At 45.4% G+C, this 22,181-nt stretch overlaps 1 protein-coding gene across 2 annotated transcripts in view; it reads right to left on the bottom strand.

Annotated features, from left to right (window-relative positions):
* Positions 1-9,812: 9,812 nt before the first annotated feature.
* Positions 9,813-22,181, bottom strand: part of KAT6B (lysine acetyltransferase 6B) — a 517,655-nt gene continuing 505,286 nt past the window's right edge. For both annotated transcript variants that reach the window (XM_085608735.1, XM_085608736.1), the window contains exon 17: positions 9,813-13,622. In XM_085608735.1, the coding sequence (XP_085464861.1) occupies positions 11,137-13,622 (2,486 nt within the window). In that variant the 3' untranslated portion in view covers positions 9,813-11,136. The remainder of the gene's footprint in view (positions 13,623-22,181) is intronic.

Genomic DNA, 22,181 nt, shown 5'->3' with positions numbered 1-22,181 from the left:
TCTCAAAAAAGTTAGTCAAAAAGTGACTAGGGTACGTACTCTAACCGGATCTGCGCTTGCTGGCGCGGAAAAAGAAAGAACTGACAGCGCGCATGGGTGGTGACTAATTAGTCTCCGTGACGCGCAAGGGTACTGTTGATGAAAAACTTTCCGGATCCAGTCTGACACCTGGGGATATTCTAAGGTAAGGAATCTATCACTAACGTGTCTCTTTCAGATGCCGTTCTAACATCCCTCGAGCTACAAGGAGTCGAAGACTAAAAAAAAAAAGAGGTTGACAAAAGTCGAAAAGTAATTTCCTTGATCCAAAAGGTTTTCAATGGTAATAGCCACCCCTCTCGTGTGACCTCTGTTCTGAACAGACCATATCCAGCCCCCAGGGATTTTTCTAAAACACAACTTACACACTAATCTGTCTGGGTGGGACTCCTGAAGTGTGATAATTTGAACTTCTATACTTCTTACATACTCCATGATCTATCTTCGCTTTTTTGCCATTTTCAAACCAATAAGATTACATGTAATCTCAAATAGTTTACTCTTCTGAAGAAATTCCCCCTGCGCCCTGTACCTCCACTTCGTTGCCAAGTTTTTCCTATTACTGCTGGCTGATTACCAGACAGTATTCCTAATACTGTGAGAATCAATGAATCTTGAGGATCAGTTTATTTTTCCTCCATGCTCGTCACCCTGAGGAACCTACCCAACTGGTGTCATCTTACCTTAGAAAGCTTCTCATGGGGTGGAGGGGTGTCTATCAAACTGCTACGCCTAATATGGTAAACATGCACCAAAACAATCACCAGCTCCTTACTTCAAAGTGTCTCCTATGTGTCCATCATATCTACAATTAAACACATTTTCCAACCTAAATCAACTACTGATTTGAATATTCTCGCCTATCCACTATTCTCCCTTTCCACTCCCACTATGCCGACTGGATTTTTAAAATGAATTCCTTAACCTGTTCAATTGGTGTGCGTCTCATTTTCCCCACAATACTCTCACTGCAGAGAATCTAAGCTGTACATTAGCCCCCAGACCTTTCAGCTCCTAAATCCTCCCAGCTAAATCAGACTGTCGTTGTTTAGTAGTTTTACTAAAGTTTTCTCTAAGTAAGAAAATGTCAAATCATGGAGTTACACTTCAAGGCAGTCGATTTTTGTCTTATCAGATAGGTCTAGAAATTGACCAATATCTATCTTAGGGATTTACAACCAGGATGGCGTCAAAAAGGATCTCTGTGGATTCTCTGAATGTCAGCTTCCAATCTAAAATGCTGCCTGTCTTTCAAGAGACCCTCCATTAGAATCTTAAAGCACTTTAAATCAGTGCCTTCCGGCAATTTTTTTATTTCAGATTATTTCTCCTACCTTGGTTCGCCATAAGATTCATTTTGGATGCAGGAAATAATAATTCTGTTGAGTGTTTGGGCTGAAAATCTGATTGATGGGGGTGGAGTACATTGGCATTCTCCAGAAACTTGGTCAATTGGCAGTTGACCAATTTTTCGAATATCTTGATTAGTGCTGGAAGAAATTAGATAGGGTGGAGATTGGACAATGTGACAAGATCCCAAAGGGATTTTGTTTGCAGGGGTTTTCTCACTGCCAATTTACAACCAGATGGGTACGTCGGCAATTGATAAGGAGGAATGGAGGATTTTGTTAATCAAGGGGTTTACTATATCTATGACTTTGTGGAGAACAACAAGGAGAGAGGGATCGTTGGGGAAACCAGATTTACAAACCAGAATGGCCTGATGTGACTGCGAAAGAGCTCTTAAAAGGCTGTCAAAGTTAGGGTCCCTTCTTTTAAGTCAGAAAGGGATGGGATGTGAGGGAAACCTTGTTGAATAGCAAGTATTTTGTCTTCGAAAAAAGAGGCAATCTGATCATAAAGGGTTTGTGAGGGAGGAATATCGCTAACAAGTTTCCTAGGTTGAAGAAAAGATTTTGCAACTTAAAACATTTTTGGGAATCATAATGGGCCTCTTCAATCCGGGCAGTGGAGTAAGCTTTTTTTGCTACTTTAATCTGAACGGGATAGGCTTTCTGTGCCTTTTTGAAATACAGCAGGTCCTCAGAACTGTATGCCTGTCGCCACTTACGTTTCAATAGTTTGCAGTGCAGCTGTTGCTCTGCTTAAGTTGAAGACAAACAAGGAGCTGGGGATGGATCTACAATTGTTTGAAAAAGTCACAGGGGCAAGCTCATTAACTGTATTAGTGATCCTGTAATCAAATGAGCTGAGGTCCGCTAAGATTCCTGTGAGGGTTGGACCAGCTGAGGATAGGCAAGTGGATAGGTTTGAGTTATGTTCCGGGTTAGGCCCATGTAGCTAAGCTACTCATTTCTAGGCCTGGGCGGTAAATTCGGTTCCGCTCGTGGAATTTGGGTAATTTCACATTACACGGAATTGCCAAAAATTCTGCGATCCGCGGCTTCATGGAATTTGCTTGTTTGTGCTTTCAAAATGCATATTCGCGAGATATTTCTCCCCGAGCATGCAAACAGCATTCGCGAACAAGAAAAAAGCAACGCGAACGGGTGGAACAAGCAATTCCGCATGTTCACGGAACTTGTGTGCTTGCAGAGATTTTTTACTGTTTCGCGGAGCTTTGCGTAGCGCGACTACGCAAATTCCGCCCACCCCTACTCCTTGCTTACATTGCCCCATTTTTCACAATAACATTTCTGCCGTGAACTTCACATATTTGCATGCATGACAATATTGGATTCGTTTCTCTGAAACAACTTTAACACATCTAGCATCGCACAACATCATCATGAAGCCTCGAACCTCATGTTAAGGCCTGTTTGTGTACTATGTACAAATGTAGTTATATCTTCATCCACGGGGCGACAGAATATGTAGAAGTGTTATGAATATCTACATATTCATAACATCGCTAATATACATCGTACATCGCAAGACTGCGGTCTATTAAAAATAATGAGAATCCCAATAGATTAGCAGAGGAGGCACTTCAGCTGACACAGAGGGTCCCTGCATGCTGAAACTTCACCACGCCGTGGTCTGACATCTCCTTGAGGGGGTGTCCAGTTCGTGACCAAGAAGGGCTCTTACATTCTCTCCTGATAGGTAATGTGTTGGATCGTCCCTTGGGGGGATTCTCGGCTTTACACCCACACACCCTATAGGGAGTTTGAACAATATCCAGGCTGCACCATTCTTTGAGCCATGTTTTGGTAATAAAAAAAGAAATCTAAGTGGTGGTCCTCAATCAAATTGTGTACCTCCTTGGCATGTTTGCTCAATGAACAGGCATTGAGAAGCCCACCCAACAATGACTTCGTATTGTGACTGTGGACATTCCTGGTGGTAAGGGACAATTCAGATAACAGATCGAGCTTGCCTTTGCACATGGTGCAAGATAGTGGACCCTTAAGAGATAGGTCCAGAAAATGGCCAAAATGAGGGGTAAAATGATTAAAAGATTTCAAATAGGCTGAGAATAGCGAATAGGCAGTACTGCAGGTTCAACCGACAGGGGGAATGGCGCTGGCTGCGATCCAGGAAAAGACAGCCTTGGCGTGCCCACTGTGTGACGGCACTGCTTAGTGCGCCAGCAGCCTTGTACTAGCAAAAAGAATCACATACAGCAATAAACAATTACAAGTGAAACAAATGTGGGTTTTGGTAACTTAGATTGATCTTCCTTTAACTTACATTATACACACACTGCCAAAGGCGACAGACTCAGGCAAAGTCTTTCAGCTGTGGTTCACGTTTATTAGTCCAAATGTTCAAGCCTTGAAACAAGCTCCAGACAAATGCGAAAAAGCCTTGATGCTCTTAAATACATTACCTGTTCAGGGACTAGTCAAAGTACAGCAGTGGTCTTCCACCACGGGGTGGCCCTGTGGGTTTGGGGGGTATGAACGGATGAGTCTGTGGCCATGAGGCACACTTAATCTTCCCCAGGAGAAAGCTAACAGTAGGCTGGGGGTAGGTGTCAAAGTGGGCCTTCAACTAACACCCAGCACCTCGTCCCATTCACTTAAGGATCATATTTTATACAGTTTTGATGTCATAGGTCTGCAAATAGCATGTGGCAAACATGTTACTGTAGCTGCGAAGTAGCCTCATATCATGCACTACACTGTCAGTCATGGCAATTTAGCCAATAGTACGCTGCATTTTGGAACTGGTAGTTTGGCTTTACAGCTTAAACACAAAGTTTGGGCTCAAAAATACTAAGTATCAGCGTTTTTGGCTACAAAAATCAAGGAATGGCTGAAGGTGTCACATGGCATGAGGACAATTGTCAGCTAGATATGTAAATGTGCCAAAATAAAAAGGCAATGATGAACGCTACTTTTTCCCTCTCAAGCGAATGTACATTTTGTTTTTTTGTTTTCACAATATACATTTTTTATTTTACACATGGGATTTATTGTAAAATGTCCTTTAAAATGCACCTCTGCCTTGCAATCTTTCCTCAAATGCTTGGCTTGCTTGCTATTTTTGCACTGCAAATATACATTGCGATAGTATGAAAAGCAGTGCTGATTGTCATCTTTGTCCGTATTAATGAAAGGCCTCATGCACCTCTAAATTAATGAGCTTGCTTTCAGGAATTTTCATTTGATAGAATAAGTGTGAGAAAACAGGTCGGTCATTTTGGTTTAGTTAGTTAACGTTTTTTACTTAAGAGCGGGCATGCATTAAAACAATTGAAAACCCTGAGCTATACAGGAAGACAGTACATATCTGGAAGTCAGACAATGTTACACTTTTCTACTACACAGCTTGAATAAGCACAGGTACAGTGGAACACAACTGAAGCAGCTCTCAGAACCCAATGTAAAACACCTCATAGTTCCAGATTAGAGTCAGCAAACAGGGTAGCCTCTTACCAGACCACTCTTAAGTGCTTTTGGTCCTTGACAGGGGTATGAAGGAACATACAAATGCCACAATACAGACTGCCATTGCATTACTAAGTTTGTTTTATTTGAAGCTGTTGGGGGATTTGCTTCTTTCACTTCTGGACAGAAAGTCTTCTGCTTCACAATGAAGAATGTCGTGGGAATCCAGGCGAATGGCTGCCCCTCCTCAGCATGCCGAAAATGGTGATAGAGAATTGGAGAAAATGCCCAACAAATGTGGAGTTTAAAGCACTTGGAAACAGGTGGAAAACAAATGAGCTGGACTGCTGGAAACGCATAACTAAGGAGCAGAGAGTATATGCGAGTAAAGGGCACTCAGGTTAGATCCCATAGCAAAACTTTTAAAAGGTCCTCTTTACTGAATATATATTTTCCTGCTAGTCTTGTCAAGGGTGCAGACATTCCCAACATTAGAGATGGCAAGAGGAAAAACAAGCATTTGCAATGGTCTCGGCATTGTTAAAGTTAGAGCTATTGGCATTGCTCATGACATTTTTGTTTGTTGTTTTTAAAATATTTAACCCCTTCAGTGCCCGCCCCTTTCCCCGCCCTGTGCCGGCGCTTTCATTAGCGGGCGGGGTTTATGACGAGCTGGTCTTGTCATGGGCACAGCGCAACCGCGGCCCATGACGAGACCAGCTCGTCATAGGCATTGAAGAGGTTAAAGAAACGTCATTGTTATTTACAATGTCAATAGCTTAATCACCCTCAAATGCTCCTGCAAGGGAAACGCTTTGTGTGCTCTTGCACTCCCCCCCCCACCCCTCCCACTTGTAGCACGAGGCGCGCGCTTGTTTAAACTAACGATGTGTATATTCACAAAGCGCTTACAGGCTGTGACGTCAAAGAGCTATAAACACCCACCTCTGCGGCCCCCTTCTCTTCCTAAATCCATTGTTTATTTTTTTGCAGGTTGATATAGCGCAACCTCTACCCGAAGGTATTGGAGCGCTTTAAATGACCACCAGTTACCTTACACAAGACACATTCATTTTTTATAAACATGGGAAGATTAAGATATCACAGGATGCTGAACCAAGGCCGACACTTGAACCCTGTGCGTCAGCTCCAAAGCCGGCTGCTCTAGTCCCAAGTCTACGTCCTCTGTTTGAATTATAGGACCCACTGACCTGCCTCTTGACCTCGACCACTTAGGAGACTTTGAAGGCGAATTTGTTTAAGTTCTCGTGTGCCCTGATCCATGCGTGAGCAGCTCGCCGAGTTCAGGTTTTTCGCTGTGCCTTCTAAGACTTGTAGCCCTACTTTTAACTCATTCTTACAGGAGAATTATAAATCCGAACCTGTAACAAAAATACAATCTGGGTAGGATGAACTACCCTCGCAAGGACCAAGGAAACTACACGACCCATCATGCATCTGAGCTCACACTCAGCATGTAAGCAGAACGCGTTGCCCCGAACAGTCAGAGGTTAACTTTAATCTCCCCCCACACAAGTACTCCCAAACGTTCCCTTCCCACCACAGCCGCACCACAATCACTATGTCTGCCAACTTCAGTGCTGAAAGGAGGTGCAGTAATGGGGTAAGCTCAAAGATGCTAGATCTGCCAGAGAGAAAAGAACCAATGTATAGTGTATGCTAACATTGTGAATACAATCCTCGAGACAAATAAAAGCTAAGATAATACAATTATAGAGCATTTATTTCCCCCCTCCCCCGCCCCTTTCATGGTATCATCTAGATTGCTGTTGAACAGTGGAGGGAGTGAGTAGAATGTCCTTCACATTAGCAGCCTCAGAAGGATTAAAGGCTGTGTCACCTGCAGGACTATTTTTATCGACCTCGGAAAGATGACATGCCTAATTTGAATTATGATATTTATTATCTCCTAGGCCACTCGAATGACTCAGAAAGGGAGGACCAAACTAGGAGGCAAAAAAGGCAACTATGCAGTATAATGAGGCACTTTTTTTATAGTATTGCTTCATTATTTTGTGGTTTTTTATACTTGCTAACACTTTCTGGCCAAAGATTTGACCTCATTGGTACCAGTTTAACAACCAAATACGGTCATAAACAACTGAAGGATGGATAACCAGTCAACCTTTGCGGGTGGCATTCTATTGTGCGGAAACAGGGGTCGCCACATATTTAGTAACGTTTGATGCGATTCAGCTAGACGCATTGTTTGGTTAAAATCTGCATATACAGCAGTGGATGGATCAAGTGGCAAAAGGGGCAAATCTATAATTATGTGGAAAACGCTGCGGCTGCAGAATCGCATAATTCAAGTGGCCCTGATTATATAGATCTCCGAAGGATAACAGGTTGAGTTTCACATATGGCTGTAAATATATAGACCTCGTAAGGATTGCGGCCTATATCTGCCCAATCATGACAGCCTGGGTTTAACGGTACTCTTTGCAGTAGGGTCCCAACACACTGAGCTGCCTTTAGAGGGGTGACCTATAGCGCCTTGCCCATCACACGAGGGCACTGTGGGAGGTGCCAAGACTTGAAGGTTCGCCACCGCAGCGCCTCATGAATAAGGCACATCCTCCCGGCCTGGCAGAGTCTGGCAGCTCTTAAATTGCATCAGAAGCTTGTTAGCAAACAATAGAGCGCACAAGGGGCCGGGAGGGGCCGCGGGGGGGGTGGAAATGGCACTGTAATTGGATAGGGCGGATGCACTGTACTTAAAGGTAGGGGGGAGGATCCGTGTCAAGCACCGGTACTGTGCCATTGCTGAGAGCTCCGCAAGGCTAACTGCAGGGGAAGAAGAGTGCACCTGTGGCACCCCACACACTCACCTCGCACTCCCAGCTGGACCCGTGCGGACCCGGGGGTGCCAGGGCACCGCGCCCACTCTTCAGCGGATCCTTCGTTCTCCACCCGCTGCAGCTGAGGGTGCTGTGCACAGAGGAGCCAAGGGCGCATAAGGAGCGGCGCGGCAGAGACGGACCCTTGGACCTCCTTTCTGCAGCTCTGCCAGCACCGAGGACATCCTGGGGTACGGGGGACCCCAACAGTGCGGCTCCAGTGCAGGAGGATGCAGTCTTCCAAGATAAGGCTTAATATTGGAGCTTAGACCGTTCCCGGGGAATCCGGAACTTTGCACCGGGAGTTAAAGTGGTTTGCGCAAGATCACACGGTTGGTGTCAAGTGGAGAAACCAGGATTTAAACGTGTTATGGTTTGTGACCCGAGTTGGAAACGTAAACATCAGAGCACACCTCACCACAAGCTCCAGGTTGCGAGGATAGGGCAGCAAGAGCCATAAACACCGCCGCCTTTCTCCGAGGCGAAGCAGAAAGCCTCAGAGAAACGCAGCGGCGGTTTCGGATTCGGGGGCGTGTTTTTCTTTTCTCTCCTCTTGCCATTGGCTGGAGGAGAGAAAAACACGCCCAGCGAAAAGTAGCGAAAAAACACGCCCCCGAATCCGAAAAGGACGGGGCTTGTTTTGCGAGACAAAGACTCTTCTCCAATGGCTGGCCAGCATTTAAGAGGCCAGCCAATGGAGAAGAGGAGAGGGTTCAAGCCCCTCTTCTCCAAAACATTAAATCTTGGAGCGAGACTGCGCAAGCGCAGCCTTCGAGCCGAGACCTAAAAAGGGCGTGGCTAAAAAGTGGAAAGAAGAGCATGGAACACGCCCCCGAATCTGAAAAAGACGGAGCCTATTTGGAGGGACGGCTCTCTCCTCCAATGGCTGGCCTCCGTTTAGGAAGCCAGCCAATGGAGGAGAGCCAAAAAGAGAGGCGGGCTAAATAGCCACTCTAAGCATCATAAGATCTCCGGACTTCCGGTTCTGCCTTTGGCAGACCGGACGGTCCCTTGACCTAAAAACAGTCATTAAGGAGCACCAACAGAAGATTAGCTTCCTCACAGGCTGCCAAAAAACACACAAATACAGAACTACATTTTCCAACAGAGAGCGGAATTAGAAGTAATTTGTTCCAAGTCTGGAGGCAAAGAGGTGCGCTGGCAGCCAAGGGACATGCAATAATGTATTTGTCATAGGACAGTCTTGTCATCTAAAAGAACTTAAGTGTGCTACACCAGGCAGACAGGTTATAGGATAGCTGAAGTGCATATGTCTCTCAATGACAGGTTCCCTCCACGACACAATGACCACCAAATAGACCTAACTAATGTGTGCAGGCTGCATATGCAATAAAGATATATTTAGTGACTAAATAGCACAAGCGATTATGCCTCGTACTTTAATCAGGGTGACATAACTTTGCTTCAGGAGTGAGTCTGTAGTACAATGTAACTTTTTGTTTTTTTATAAAGAAAACTGCAAACTGACAGCATTGTGTTGTCCGATGTCCTAAAAAACGCAACTGAGTTTCAAACAATCACTATCCCAACAATTTTTGCTGCAATAATTGGTACGCACTACTCAACAAAAACCTATTAAGATAATGTTACATATTTCCATTCATACCTTCAATTTCATGGCAGTCTCAATTTTCATTCCTACGAGTTGTAAGGAAATCTTTTTAAAAAATTGCAAGCTTGTAGGAGGAACCAAACGGAAAAAAACACAATGTAAGCGCTTCCTGTCATAAAATCAGGGGACATGTGGATATAGTGCATGCAGATAGTATTGAATGTGCTGCGGAGGTGTAGTAGGAATGTGAAGACCCAAATAGTCAATTGCTCTGAAATGCTCATTGCGCTTTTATCAAGTGAAATGGTTGATTTTTTTCTTGCCCCATCTTCCTTTAACAGTCACCGACTATCGGTAAATCAAACATTTTCCTCTCAAATTGAGTCGGTTACAATGTCCTTTTCTTCAACCTAAGACGGCGGTCTTAATGCATCCATTCATCACCCAATGAGCTGCAGCTCTCAGGCACTATAACATTTGAACAAGGGACCATAATGTGGTTTCTTTTTGGCAGCATAACATGACAGGACACACGAGGCTAACAAGGGTCGTCATAATTTATTTTATGTTAAAATGTACAGCTTTTTTGTTTTGTAATTTTTAAGTGACCGACTAAAAAGATAACAGATAAATACAGGTGTCACTGAGTGCTATTTTATACATGTAATAAGCCTCTTATGTCCAGGCCTTTACAGCCACCCTGTACAGATAGAAAGGGTACAAAAAGGGAGCAATATAAACAACACAAGTAACTTTCTGCTTTTTTACATGCGATTTGTAAAGCTTAGCTCAAGATATTCACACGCTACTGCTGTATTTGCTTTTCTTAAAAAATAACTCCAATATTTTATAAAGATAGAAAAATCTACAGATGGAATGAAAAGGTAAGTTAAAGGCATTTCCATAAAGTTGCAAATGTACACCAAATCTTAAATTGAATTTTAGTTTTTTTATTTAAAATACTGTCAAGTGTTCATAAACGCATAAACACGTTTTGAAACTTGACCCGATGAACACTGAGATAAGCGTTGTTCCATTAAACAGGAGTCTGCATTTATAAAAACAGAAAGCTGCCCTTTAATAATCAAAGAATCGGTCACCCAAAATATACGGGATTCAGGAGTTTGAGGGAAAAGGAATAAGAGTGAAACTTTACACCAAACCAGGAGCAATAAAACCCTCTCACCAAGGAGAGAACCAGACGAGTTTTTCATAGCTTTTTACAGTTTTACAATTAACAAAAATATAGTCTGCTTTTAACCCTCAAACTTGGGCCACCTAATAAAGGCAAAAATAATAAACGTATTGAATGGCTTTATTGTTCAGCACAGCACTGTACAGTACTACAAAAATGCACTGACACTAAGACGTTAGCGGCATGCTGGAGAAGTGTCACTTCAGAAATAAAATATACAAGAGCTGAGCTAGAAAGGCAGATTATATATATAAATATATATATATCGCAATCTGTGTATGTGTGTCTATATATACACGCAGGCATATAGGTACACACATGCACATTCAACTATGAGAAGGTAAAGGAAAATGAAGAACAAAACACTGTCAATTAGACCGCACTGGCGGCTGTCCACCTTGCCCCAGGATAAGGGCAGTGAACAGTTAAGCACAGCAGGCTGTCGAGGTGCTGAGGTCCGGGAGGAGAGCAGAGGTTTCTTCCTGGGGGACAGACAAACTGCACAGAGGCACCAAAAAATTACATCTTAAATAAGGCTTGCTGCTGAATACAGCTTATGTCGCCAAGAAATGTTTCGTTTCATTTGCTTTCAAACAGATTTGCTGGTTTTGAAATGGAACCGCGGCAGGAGTTCATGCAGACACATGACCATGTGCCCACAACATGCCGTGGTCAACGCCTCATGTAGGTTCCATTCAAAGGCTGCTTGGACATGCCAGTGTTCATGTACGTGTGGTGTCCTGGGGGAGTGTACATCATGTTGCTGTGCGGTGTAGTTGGCATGGACTGCTGTGGGTATGGCTGGGCGCTCATCATGCCCATCTGCATTTGCATGGGGTATTGGGGAGTCTGGTTCACATAGCCATGGTTACTGTGATAGCCGCTGTTCATCATAGATGGGGACATACGGTAGCTGTTCATGGCATTCAAGGTATTCATATTCATAGAGTTGACATTGTAGGCCGGTGCCGGCATAAGATTCACACTCATGTTCATGCCCCGAGGCATGGTTAGGGTCCGACCAGGACTTTGCATGGCAACTGCTTGGGAGGAGCGTCCATAGATCTGAGGTTGATGTGCTGCAGTGGCAGGTTGCAGCTGGGCTGATTTTGTTCTCATAGAGACATGACCTTTGCCCGACATCTGGCTTTGCAGTCTCTGAGTGTGAGAAATGCCATGGTTGGAGGAGGTCATATTACGCTGCAGAAGAGGTGGAGGCAAGTTCATAGGGGGAGGGGTAAGATTTGGGGGTGGGGTCATCGTAGGCTGTGTTTGCGGCCCTCCAGGTCCAGAATGGGGTGGCTGAGAGAGTTGCACGAGCCCAGTGTTACTCAAGGTCGACAAAGAGGCACTGTTTGCATAGGAGGTTACTGCAGCTGAATGGCTGTAAGGCAGTGAATGGTCCATCAAAGTGTTGGTCAGCTGCTGCAGCTTAGCTAGGCTAAAGGTAGCTGAAGGCTGAGGGTAGTGCCCACCTCCAAACTCGTTCTGGCCTATTCGGTCATAAAGAGCAATATTGGCATTGCCAGTTTCTTGCATTTCTGCCAGCTGCATGGGAGGAGTGAAGTTGGTGGCCATGCTGCACTGGGTCATCTGCTGGTTACTGCTCGGAGGTCGTTCCACAGAACAGCCTTGAGGAGACTTGACATTACAAGGGGGTGGCGAGTGGATGTTGCTTTGCTGCATCATGCTGCAACTTCCGTTCATACTGGACATTTGCTGGGTCACAGCACAACTGCTCTGTGTGAGGTTGCTGGAGGTCAGGTTACTATAGGAACAACTGTTCTGAGAAGAATTGTTTCCACATATGCTACTACCCATGGTTGAATCATAACTGCTTGGATTTTCATAGTTTTCAGTCGTGCTTTCAATACTTCCCAAGTCACTAAACCCACTGTCTACCACCTGCTGGGAATGGTCCGAGACAGAGGGTACCTCCATCATTGGACTGGTTTCCAAATTCTGCAAAGATGGCACCGAGATGGTACTCTGGTCAGGGCTGATCTGAGCATAACTATTCTCTAATGGAGGAACACTTGGGCTATTCACAGAACGAACAGATTGACTTGGATGAGAGTGCACTGATGAAACTGGACTACTGTGGTCAGACTGCGGGCAATCATCAAGACTAGCTGTCATTTGTGGGCTTTGGTTTGTTTGGTTGTAGTTTTGTAGACTCCTGCAAGCCTCCTGTGTTTCCACACAGTCTTGAAAAGAATCCTCCTGCTCACTGCTGTTCTCCTGCGTTAGTGACTGAACGGCTTGTGCCGTCTCAGAATCAATCTCCATGTTCTCCACAGTGCTCTCCTTGAACTCTGAACTCAATTCAAAGTCCTTTTGGTCTGGCTCATCTGAATGGTCTTCATCAGATTCTCGGATGGGACCAGAGTCTGTAGCAATCTCATTGGGGTCACTGTCTGATTCAGCAACAAGGTCTGCACCACAGTCTATCACATCCTCCTGACCCGAATTACTAGTTTGAACATTGAGGTCTAAAAAAGTATCTGGATTTTCTTGTTCGTCCTTCAATGCTTCTTCTGTCACAACCTTTTTGGCCTCTGACGAGTCCATATGACCATCGTCCTCATCATCAGCGTCATGATCTTCATTATGAGATGGTTGTTCTTCCTCCTCCTCTTCTTCTTCATGCTCCTCCAAAGGGGGAGGCTCTTCCTTCTCCAGAGAAAGCTCATCTGCCTTATCGTTTTGCACTTTAGCATCATCAGGAACTTCTTCAGCATTTTCTGCTTGCACTTCCTGCATAAGCTCTTCAGGCTCTTCTTTCATGGCCTCGTTCTCACTTTTTTCACCTGGCGCAGGAAGTGGGCTTGGAGGCTCAGACAGAGAACTGCCTAAATCTGCTTCAAGAGGCTCAATAGGAGTTGCTGGTTTTTTATCATCCTCCTCTGTCGAGAGTGCTTCACATAGTTCATGTCTGATTTCCTCCTTTTGCTCTTCAACCACTGCCTGGCAGTCAGATTCCATAGGAGTCTCAGGTGGTGTATACAAGTTCAACTTAAAACCAGTCTGTCTTTCTTTGCTCCGTCTCCACTTGCAGGGGCCACGTTTCACGCCTTTTGGCCACCCTTGTTTCCGTCGCCCAGGTTCGGAATTTTGCTCACCGACATCTTTTACAAGTAATCCAGCATCAGATTTACCTATAAATAGAAATTAGAGAAAATGAAGAAAGGATGACAAGTACATTTCATTACACTCTTCAAGAAAAGTTATTTTAAAATTCAACTTTTAGATAAAAATAGATATTTGTAAATTGTGAGCTGTTAATATGGAGACTCCATCTCATAACCAAGCATTCAAAATGTTGACATTGTAAAGGGCCTTAAGCAGCATGTGCTTGCTTTGGAGTTACACTAACACTTTACCTATAGCAAAAAATACAGGCTACATATACATACTGATTCAGCCTATAATTTAACTTTCTAATACACTGTACGTGCCAGACCACAAGCTGAACATAGAAATCTAGCGGGCAAGCAATGAAAGCTATAATTTGAGGGAAACCTTTCAGTACTGCATCAACACGCTTGGTTCAGATTAGACTGCTGCAGAACAAATTACCAAGTAGGTGGTATTGCAGGCAGGTGAAGGCCCAAGCTTTCCAGCTGTGGCCAAGTTTGTCTCTACTGGATCATGGTCTAGCCTACTTGGGTACAGCTTACTAGATGGCTGGCACTGCAGTGAAAACAAGTATTCAGAACTCAGTTGCTGAATACAGAACTGCAAAACCTTCACATTGTTCCAATTCAAGTGACTGACCATACAGGACACCCAAGCAGTAGCTGGTATACTGCGAGTATTGTTTACTTTGGCTTGAGGAGCATTTGAGTTGGTGCATTTGTCTAACAGGAACATGTACACGTTAAGATTGCAACTAAGATAATTGTTTTTAGGACTCTCCTTACTTTCTCAAAACTTGCAAATCTGTGAAAGGGGCCTGTGCAAATATCCCTGACCAGTTTATCCAGGGGACAGGGTTGTGGATACCTAGATACGATGAGTGAGCATTTGTTGTGGGTGCTGTGGAAAGATCTGGAGTGCCACATATTTGTAAGTACGTGTTGAGAATCTTAGGATAGCGTTCACATTTGTGCGTTTTGATTGTGTCTAATGAGTAGGTCTACAAACTTGCTGTCTGTCCATGGAGGGTGGAAGTAGGTTTGAAACTCCTTGTTTCTGAACATATTACATGGTTGTGAAGTATTCTGGGAAAAACAGTACTTTGGTCACAGAAAGTGAGACCCACATATTGGAGTGGAGGCATTATGTATCTTCCCTCATTCTCTTTTCACTGTTCGAGATTGATGTCAAGACACTGTATCCCAAAGCAGCTTTGGATGTGTCTGTTCAAGGCCTTTGTATATTTTGGGGGGCAATCCTTCATATTTAAAGGCAGGTTTTCGGTAACCCTCAGCTAACTAGTGCTGGGACTTGGGTTTCATGTTCTCGGGCACTTTTGATTGTGATGTGTATTTCAAGTGCCCCTCTTTCAATAGTGCTGGTTTTCTAACCTAAGAAGGGAATATTGGATTTCAGTGGTTTTGTTTCGGTCCCGATATTAACTTTAGTTTAGACCCGCTCGTCCTCTGAAAAATGTGCTTCCATTTTCACCATTGCTATCTCTCAAGGACTTAAAGGAGTCCTCCTTAAGCTCTCAAAGCAACCACACCTTGATCTTTCAGACCAGTAGCAGTGTAGTAAGCCCAATTATGTCACAAGTGTGACGGACAGAACACTTGAAAAGCTAACACTTCTAATGGCGTTCCTCATCGGCACGTATTACAAAACTGATACAAATCTGATTGTGTAAGCTTCGTACGACATTAAGGAAAGAATTGAGATGGCGTATTTTCCATGTCCCACCCTCCAAGCACTCATTCACACAACCTGCACAGTGAGTATGCAGGATTCAACAACTGTTAATTCAAAGTTTCTCCATGACCGATGTGCTGTAGAGGTCGTCAATGATGATGATCCGTACTGGAGGTCCTTTGTTGCGCCTAAAATCCAGCTTTTCCAGTCACGACGTTGTTCCAAAGACTGAGCACCCATCATTTGCTCTGACCCCGATAGCAGAAAAAAATGTGAAGTTTGCAAACATCACTATAGGTTTAGGCCAGGTGACCAAGAGTCATTATTGAAAAACGTAAATATTGAAGTAAACAGCTTGCAAATATTTCAACTCTCAATGGCAGAATGGTGCAGAGCATGTGATCAGCAACAATATATGCTGCAATAATATGGTTTTGATGTCTCCCTAAATCTGGGAAATCTGCATAAAAAGAGACAAGAGCTAAAGTCAGAAGGGGCCAGATTGTAGACAGCCGATGCACTTCAGCAATCTCCTGCAGGTTGGTATCTAGACCTACCTAATCACTACGCTGGTCTTCCGATGCAAACAGCAACAGCAGTGTAGAAAGTGAATTACATTTTCAGAGCTTGCGGTTGAAGAGATTGGGGAGGGATATCAAGGATGGTTGACACCATAAGTAATCAAGGAACACAAGAGACTGCTGACCCTACCTGCCTAGGTAAAAGGAAAAGAGTCGTCCTCCAAATGGGACAAGAAAATGGAGTAGGTGCAACAGCCATGAGGTGGGAGTGTGTCTGGTCTAAATGCAGCTCCTGCACACGCAAGAAAAGAAACAAGAGCACAACATCTACATACCTTCACCCTGAATACAACAGAAAACAGTTAGAATCCTGATCACACATCTAACAGTGAAGATACACCAAAAAGGCGGGTAACATTGCTAACACAACAGGACACCATACCTACACACACACACACACACACATTAAGAACTATCCAACTAACACAGCGCAGATCACCAATTACTAGTGCTCAACAGTACAAGCCATAAATCCAAACAACCACAAGCTACAACAAAACAGTCAGAACAATGCGCACATATCCAACATAACTCAGTCACCCACTTGAAAAAGCATTCAACTCTACAACAGTCTTACCTCAAGCTGGGCAATGCAGAAACAAATCAATCAGATGGCACAAACTCAAGACTAGCAAATATCTCCAGCTATGCAAACCAAGCCATACTACAACCAAGTCTACAGACCACACACACACTTCTGATGATCCAAACCGACTTCAGTCTGTGATGGACCCACTGAGACATGGGCATGAAGGTACTTGAACCAGACAGCATTGCAAGACCATATAAAGACAATACCGCGATTGACAAATTACTTACCTTCGGTAATGCCTTATTTGACAGAGACCGGATATAGCTGCAGAATCCTTATCTTTGAAATTCCCAGGCGTCAGACTGGATCTAAGATTTTTCTTCAAGCAATACCCTGTGTCGGCTCTGCTTTACGTCGATGGGTTAGTCTGCACTGTAGTGACTTCTGCGCCACCTATACAAGCACCAACTCAGCACGCTGACGTCTGTTACATTTCACGACTTTCCACGCCAGGAGTGCAGACACATGAAAAGCACTGGAATTGGTGTGTTGAAAACAATTAGGGCCCTGAAAGGAAACATACACTGACCCTAAAAATCTGTACGCAGTGTGGGGAGGATGGGTGAGTCGGGAATGAATCTGCAGCTAGATCACATCTCTATCAGATAAGGCGTTATCTAAGTAAGTAATGTGTCCATCTGATAGACATCTAGCTGCAGATTCCTTACCTTTGAATAGACACCCAAGAAAGACCATCCCCGGCCCGGAGGAGGGACTGCGGACAAGTTTAGACCAAGAAGTCCTGCATGACAGAGGCCAAAATGTCAGTTCCCTTGGACTTGACGGTCCAAGCAGCAGTGCTTGGTTAACATGTGCAGGGATGCCCATGTTGCTGCCTGTAATGTTGAGAACTGGAACTCCACATTGCAATGCCCTGGTAGCAGCCATAGCCCTGGTGGAATAATATCTTAACCTTTCAGAAGGTTTCTTTTTGTCAGGCCATAGCAAATCTTAATGCACAGGATGACCATCATGAGTAAGTCCGCTTCTGCACGAAAGGTGTTTCTCAGCTCCCACGTACCCCATGAAGAGTTGGTTTCCACCCGGAATTCTTTCATGCGGTCAAGGTAGAACGCCGCTCTTTACGGACCCATACGGTGGAGTCGCTCCCCTTCATTAGAAAGATGCGGAGGAGCGTAGAAATTGGGCATTGTGACAGATTGCCCCACATAGAGGAGTGTTCCAACTTCGGGGGGAGGGGCAGGGGAATGGGGAGAGACCCTAGTGCGAAGCATCAACTTGCCAGGGAATATGGTCAGGTAAGTAGGCTTGGATGACAAATGCAAAAACAACAGTTGGACAGAATGCAGAACAATGTCATACATGCACCCCAGTACAGAGATCTGGGCCTAAATCCATCGTTTTTTTGCTCACCATGCTGTTCCAATTTGAACCCAGCCATATGCAAATCAGTCTTGACCCTGTGCCTCATGGGAACAGTCCAGCCCGAACTGCCAAGCCAGGTCCTCCCTGGACTGGAAACAAGCATCCTAGGACCGGTTTCGGGGTTTCACCCCTCTTCAGCCAGGATAGCTTGATTCAAGCGGCCTGGAGAGCACGGGACCCACGTCTGGGCATACCCTGAACTGGGGTGGCGTGGTGAGCAAAATAACGATGGATTAAACCCAGATCTGTGACTGGGGGTGAATGTTTTGCCAATGTGCAACATTCCGACCATCATCTTGTGTGTTTTGCTGTTCGCCCTATATGGGAAGGGTATGCCCAGACGTGGGTCCCGTGCTCACTACGCCACTGGAGTCATGCTATCCTGGCTGAAGAGGGGTGAAACCCCGAAACCGGTCCTAGGATGCTTGATTCCGGTCCAGGGAAGACATGGCTTGGCAGTTCGGGCTGGACTGTTCCCGTGAGGCACAGGGTCAAGACTGATTTGCATATGGCCATGTCTGAACTGGGGTGTCGTGGTGAGCAAAATAATGATGGATTAAACCCAGATCTGTGACTGGGGTTAATGTTTTACCACTGGGGGTGAATGTTTTGCCAATGTGCAACATTCAGTCCATCATCTTGTGTGTTTTGGATGACAAAGCCTGTAATATGCTAACCCTCCGGGCAGATGTAATTGCCACTAATAAGGCGGTCTTGATGGTAATCAGCCGGAGGGGGCAGTTGTGCAGAGGTCCAAATGCAGTGCACATTAAGAAGGCGAGAATCAAATTTTGGTCCCATTGAGGCACGATAAAAGGGGAAGGTGGGAACATGTGCACAAGGCCTTTGAGAAATCTATTTAGGATGGGGGGATTTAATTTAAGAGGGTTGGTCTGGCAGTTGCAGAAAGGCAGACCGGGCTGAAAGGTACCCTCTTAGAGCCTGCTGGGCAAGGGTTGAAATAAAAAGTGGAAGCATAAAGAAGGTCAATAGACTTTTCTCTACAGTATATTACAAAATGGTTCCATCTGAAGGCGTACACGTTCTAGGTAGAGGGATGCCCGGCTGCCAAAATATTACAGACTTCAGGAGGGAGGTCGAATGCTGTCAACTGCTGCTGCTCAAACTCCACGCAAGGCGGTTTATAGTTGGCAGGTTCAGGTGGAGAACCCTCCTCTGCTGCTGAGACAGAAGATCCTCCCAAAGGGGCAGCCTGATCTGAGGATCGAAGTGCAGTTGGAGAAGCTCATGATAGCAGACTCTCCATGCCCAGTGTGGAGCCACAAGGATGACTTTGGTCTGGCCAGTCCTGATCTTCTTGAGAACTCTGGGCAGGAGTGGTATCGGTGGAAAGGCCTGAGCTCCACTCGAGACAAAGAGTCTCATAGCGAGAGCCGCCTTGCAAACTCTTGCATGCAAAGCTGCTAACATTGCACTTTTTCGGCAGAGGTCAACAGTTCTATTTAAGGCTCTCCCCACTGTTGAAAGACACCATGTGCCACCTCTGGATGATGACGCCATTTGTGATCCGCTCGGCATCAATGGCTGAGTTCATCTGTTCTGGCGTTCAGCGAACCTGCCAGATGTCGAACCACCAGGAATATGTTCTGGTGATCCGGCCAAGTCCAGAAATTTAGATCCTTGACAAAAGGTCAACGACCCCACCCACTCGGTTTGTTGCATTACTACATGGCGGCGGTGTCTGAACACTTGCACTAGCCTTACCTGGATGGAGGGAAGAAAGGCTTTTAATGGCAAACAAATCACTCGGAGCTCCACCAGTTTGATGTGGAGTCTGGATACGGCTGGAGACCAGTCCTCTCCCAGGTGACCGCCAAATCTCAGGAGTGATACATCTGTCACTACTGTGAGATCTGGTTGAAAAAGGGAGAGGGGTCTGCCTGGGACCCAATTGTGGTTTGTCAGCCACCATTGCAAATCTTGTGCAGTTCCCTTTGAGATCTTGACCATGTCAGGGAGGTTCCCTGATGCTGCGCCCACTGAAAGCCTACATATGCCATCTGGCATGCGTCACAAAAGGATGCAGGAGGTCTAGCAGCCTCAGAGTCACTCATCAAAATCCAGTGTGGAGGCTGAAACATCAGTATCCTAGCCTGAATATCCTTGACTCTCCACTCAGGAGAATAGGCATGAAATTGCACTGTGTCTAGAACTACTCTGATGGAAGAGTGTGTCTGAGAAGGAGTCAGGTGTCACTTTGGCACATTGACAGTGAACCCCAGGAAATGCAGAAGGTCCTCACTAGTCTGGAGGTGGGAGACGACAGCCTGGGGCCAGCCCGCCTTCAACAGCCAGTCGTCGAGATAGGGGAAGACAGATACCCCCGAATGGCGCAGATGAGCTGTGTCCACCACTTTCACCTTGGTGAATACTCTAGGGGCACTGGTAAGGCCAAAGGGGAGATCGGAGAACTGAAAAAGCTTGTGGCCTACCATAAACCGCAGGCAGTGCCAATGAGCAGGCAGGACGAGAATATGGACATAAGAGTCCTTCAAGTCCAATGCTACCATCCAGTCTTCCGGGTCCAGGGCAAACGAGACCTGAGCCAATGTGAGCATCTTGAAATGTTCCTTTTTGAGGAAGTAGTTGAGGGCTCCTAGATCTAGGATAGGATGAAGGCTCTTGTCTTTTTTCGGGGCCAGAAGGTAGCAGGAATGACAAACAGCCTATTTCTGGCTCCAGAACCCTCTCTAGGACATCCTCTTGAAGCAAAATAAGATGATCCTCTGTCAGCTGGTAGTAAGATGGAGGCATGGAAGGAAGGGTAGCCCTTCAGACTATCTGGCGGACCCACTTGTCCAATAGGATTTCAAGCCAGCTGTGGAGGTGAAGCTGCAGGGAGCGGGTGGACCTATGGCCACATGATCCATGGGATCGTAACACGCTGTGCCCTTGGCCTCACTGATGTTGCTGACACGGTTGCTGACGCGGTCCGGTCTTGTGGCTGGGCTAGGGCTGGTGCAGCTAAAAGCCCCTTCTGTACCACGTGAGGAGAAAGGCAGACTGGGGACGAGTGGCCACTGAGAGACCCAAGGTCTTGGCCGTAGCCCAGGAGTCGTTAAAGTTCTCCAGTGCATGTCTGCCTTGTCTCCGAAGAGGCAGGTGCCATCAAAGGGCATGTCCATGAGACAGGACTGGACATCCCCCTAAAAGCCAGACGTCCTCAACCAGCCATGGCGACAACATCAAACGGCGAACTCTGCTATTCCCCTCCCCCCACCCCCGTCTGATACTGCTTGGGAGAGGATGGCTAGAGCAACCGATTCCCACAGGGTGTGTGAATAATGGCTTAATAAGCACACAGTGCTAGGCGACCGCAATGCAAGGCTGGCAGAAGAACATTTTTTCACTATCCAACCCTGCGGGCCAGAAGACACGTCAGTAGGGTCAGGTTGCCTAAATATGAGGCACATGGAGTCATAACATTCTTTAAGTTGGGCGGGGGACGCTCCAACTCCCAGAAATGCAGGGAAAATACAGAGCCGACCCAGGAGCAGCACGACTTAGAGTCCTGATTGTGTTCCAGGCACCAGAGGTAAACCAGGTGTGGATCAGTTAGACATGGCGTGGTGACAGGCACCGCACGGTTTGAATCCAGAGTTTTTCCCTAGACATGATAGAAAAAGGTCTACACATCAAAAAAGGGGTTGACAAAACGATGAAAAAGCTTGTCAAAAAGTGACAGAGGGTAGCTCTCTTCACGGTTCTGAAAGAAAAGAACAGACATCGAGCTGAGGAGGTGCCTATATAGGTGACGCAGATGTCACTACAGCGCAGACAAAGTCACGCGGAGCCGACCAACACCACCTACCGGCATGGAGAGGTAATGCTAGAAGAAAAATCTTCTGGATCCAGTCGGACACCTGGGAAATTCAAAGGTAAAGAGTCTGCGGCTAGAGTCTCTATCAGATAAATCTGTTTTCCCAACAGGGCTCCTTAACATCTCAGTAGGCACAGACCTTCCTGTAGTATGGGTCGGAATAGAAAAGAATTAGAAATGAAGGCCATGAAAGTATGTGGTTACCGTTAAAGTAAAATATTAACTTATGAGGGTCATAAAGTTTCAATAACACTTTACGTGGTCAAAAAAATACGGGCAAACTTGAAAGACAAGTGGCGCTTTAATTTTGACAGACATACTGAATACCAAAAGGAGGAGAAGGTTTCCTGACAAAAGATTAAGAAAACCTTTAATTTGAGGTTTGGGGAAAAAGATGCCTCAATAAGGCATAGGCAGAAATAGTAGGCAAATGTTCTCTGATAGAGGAACACTGGAGTCAACATTCAGTCAAATACAAAAGGTAGAG

The sequence above is a fragment of the Triturus cristatus genome, chromosome 1_2 (assembly GCF_964204655.1).
Source record: "Triturus cristatus chromosome 1_2, aTriCri1.1, whole genome shotgun sequence".
Lineage (NCBI taxonomy): Eukaryota > Metazoa > Chordata > Amphibia > Caudata > Salamandridae > Triturus > Triturus cristatus.
This window is presented reverse-complemented; position numbering and strand designations above follow the sequence as displayed.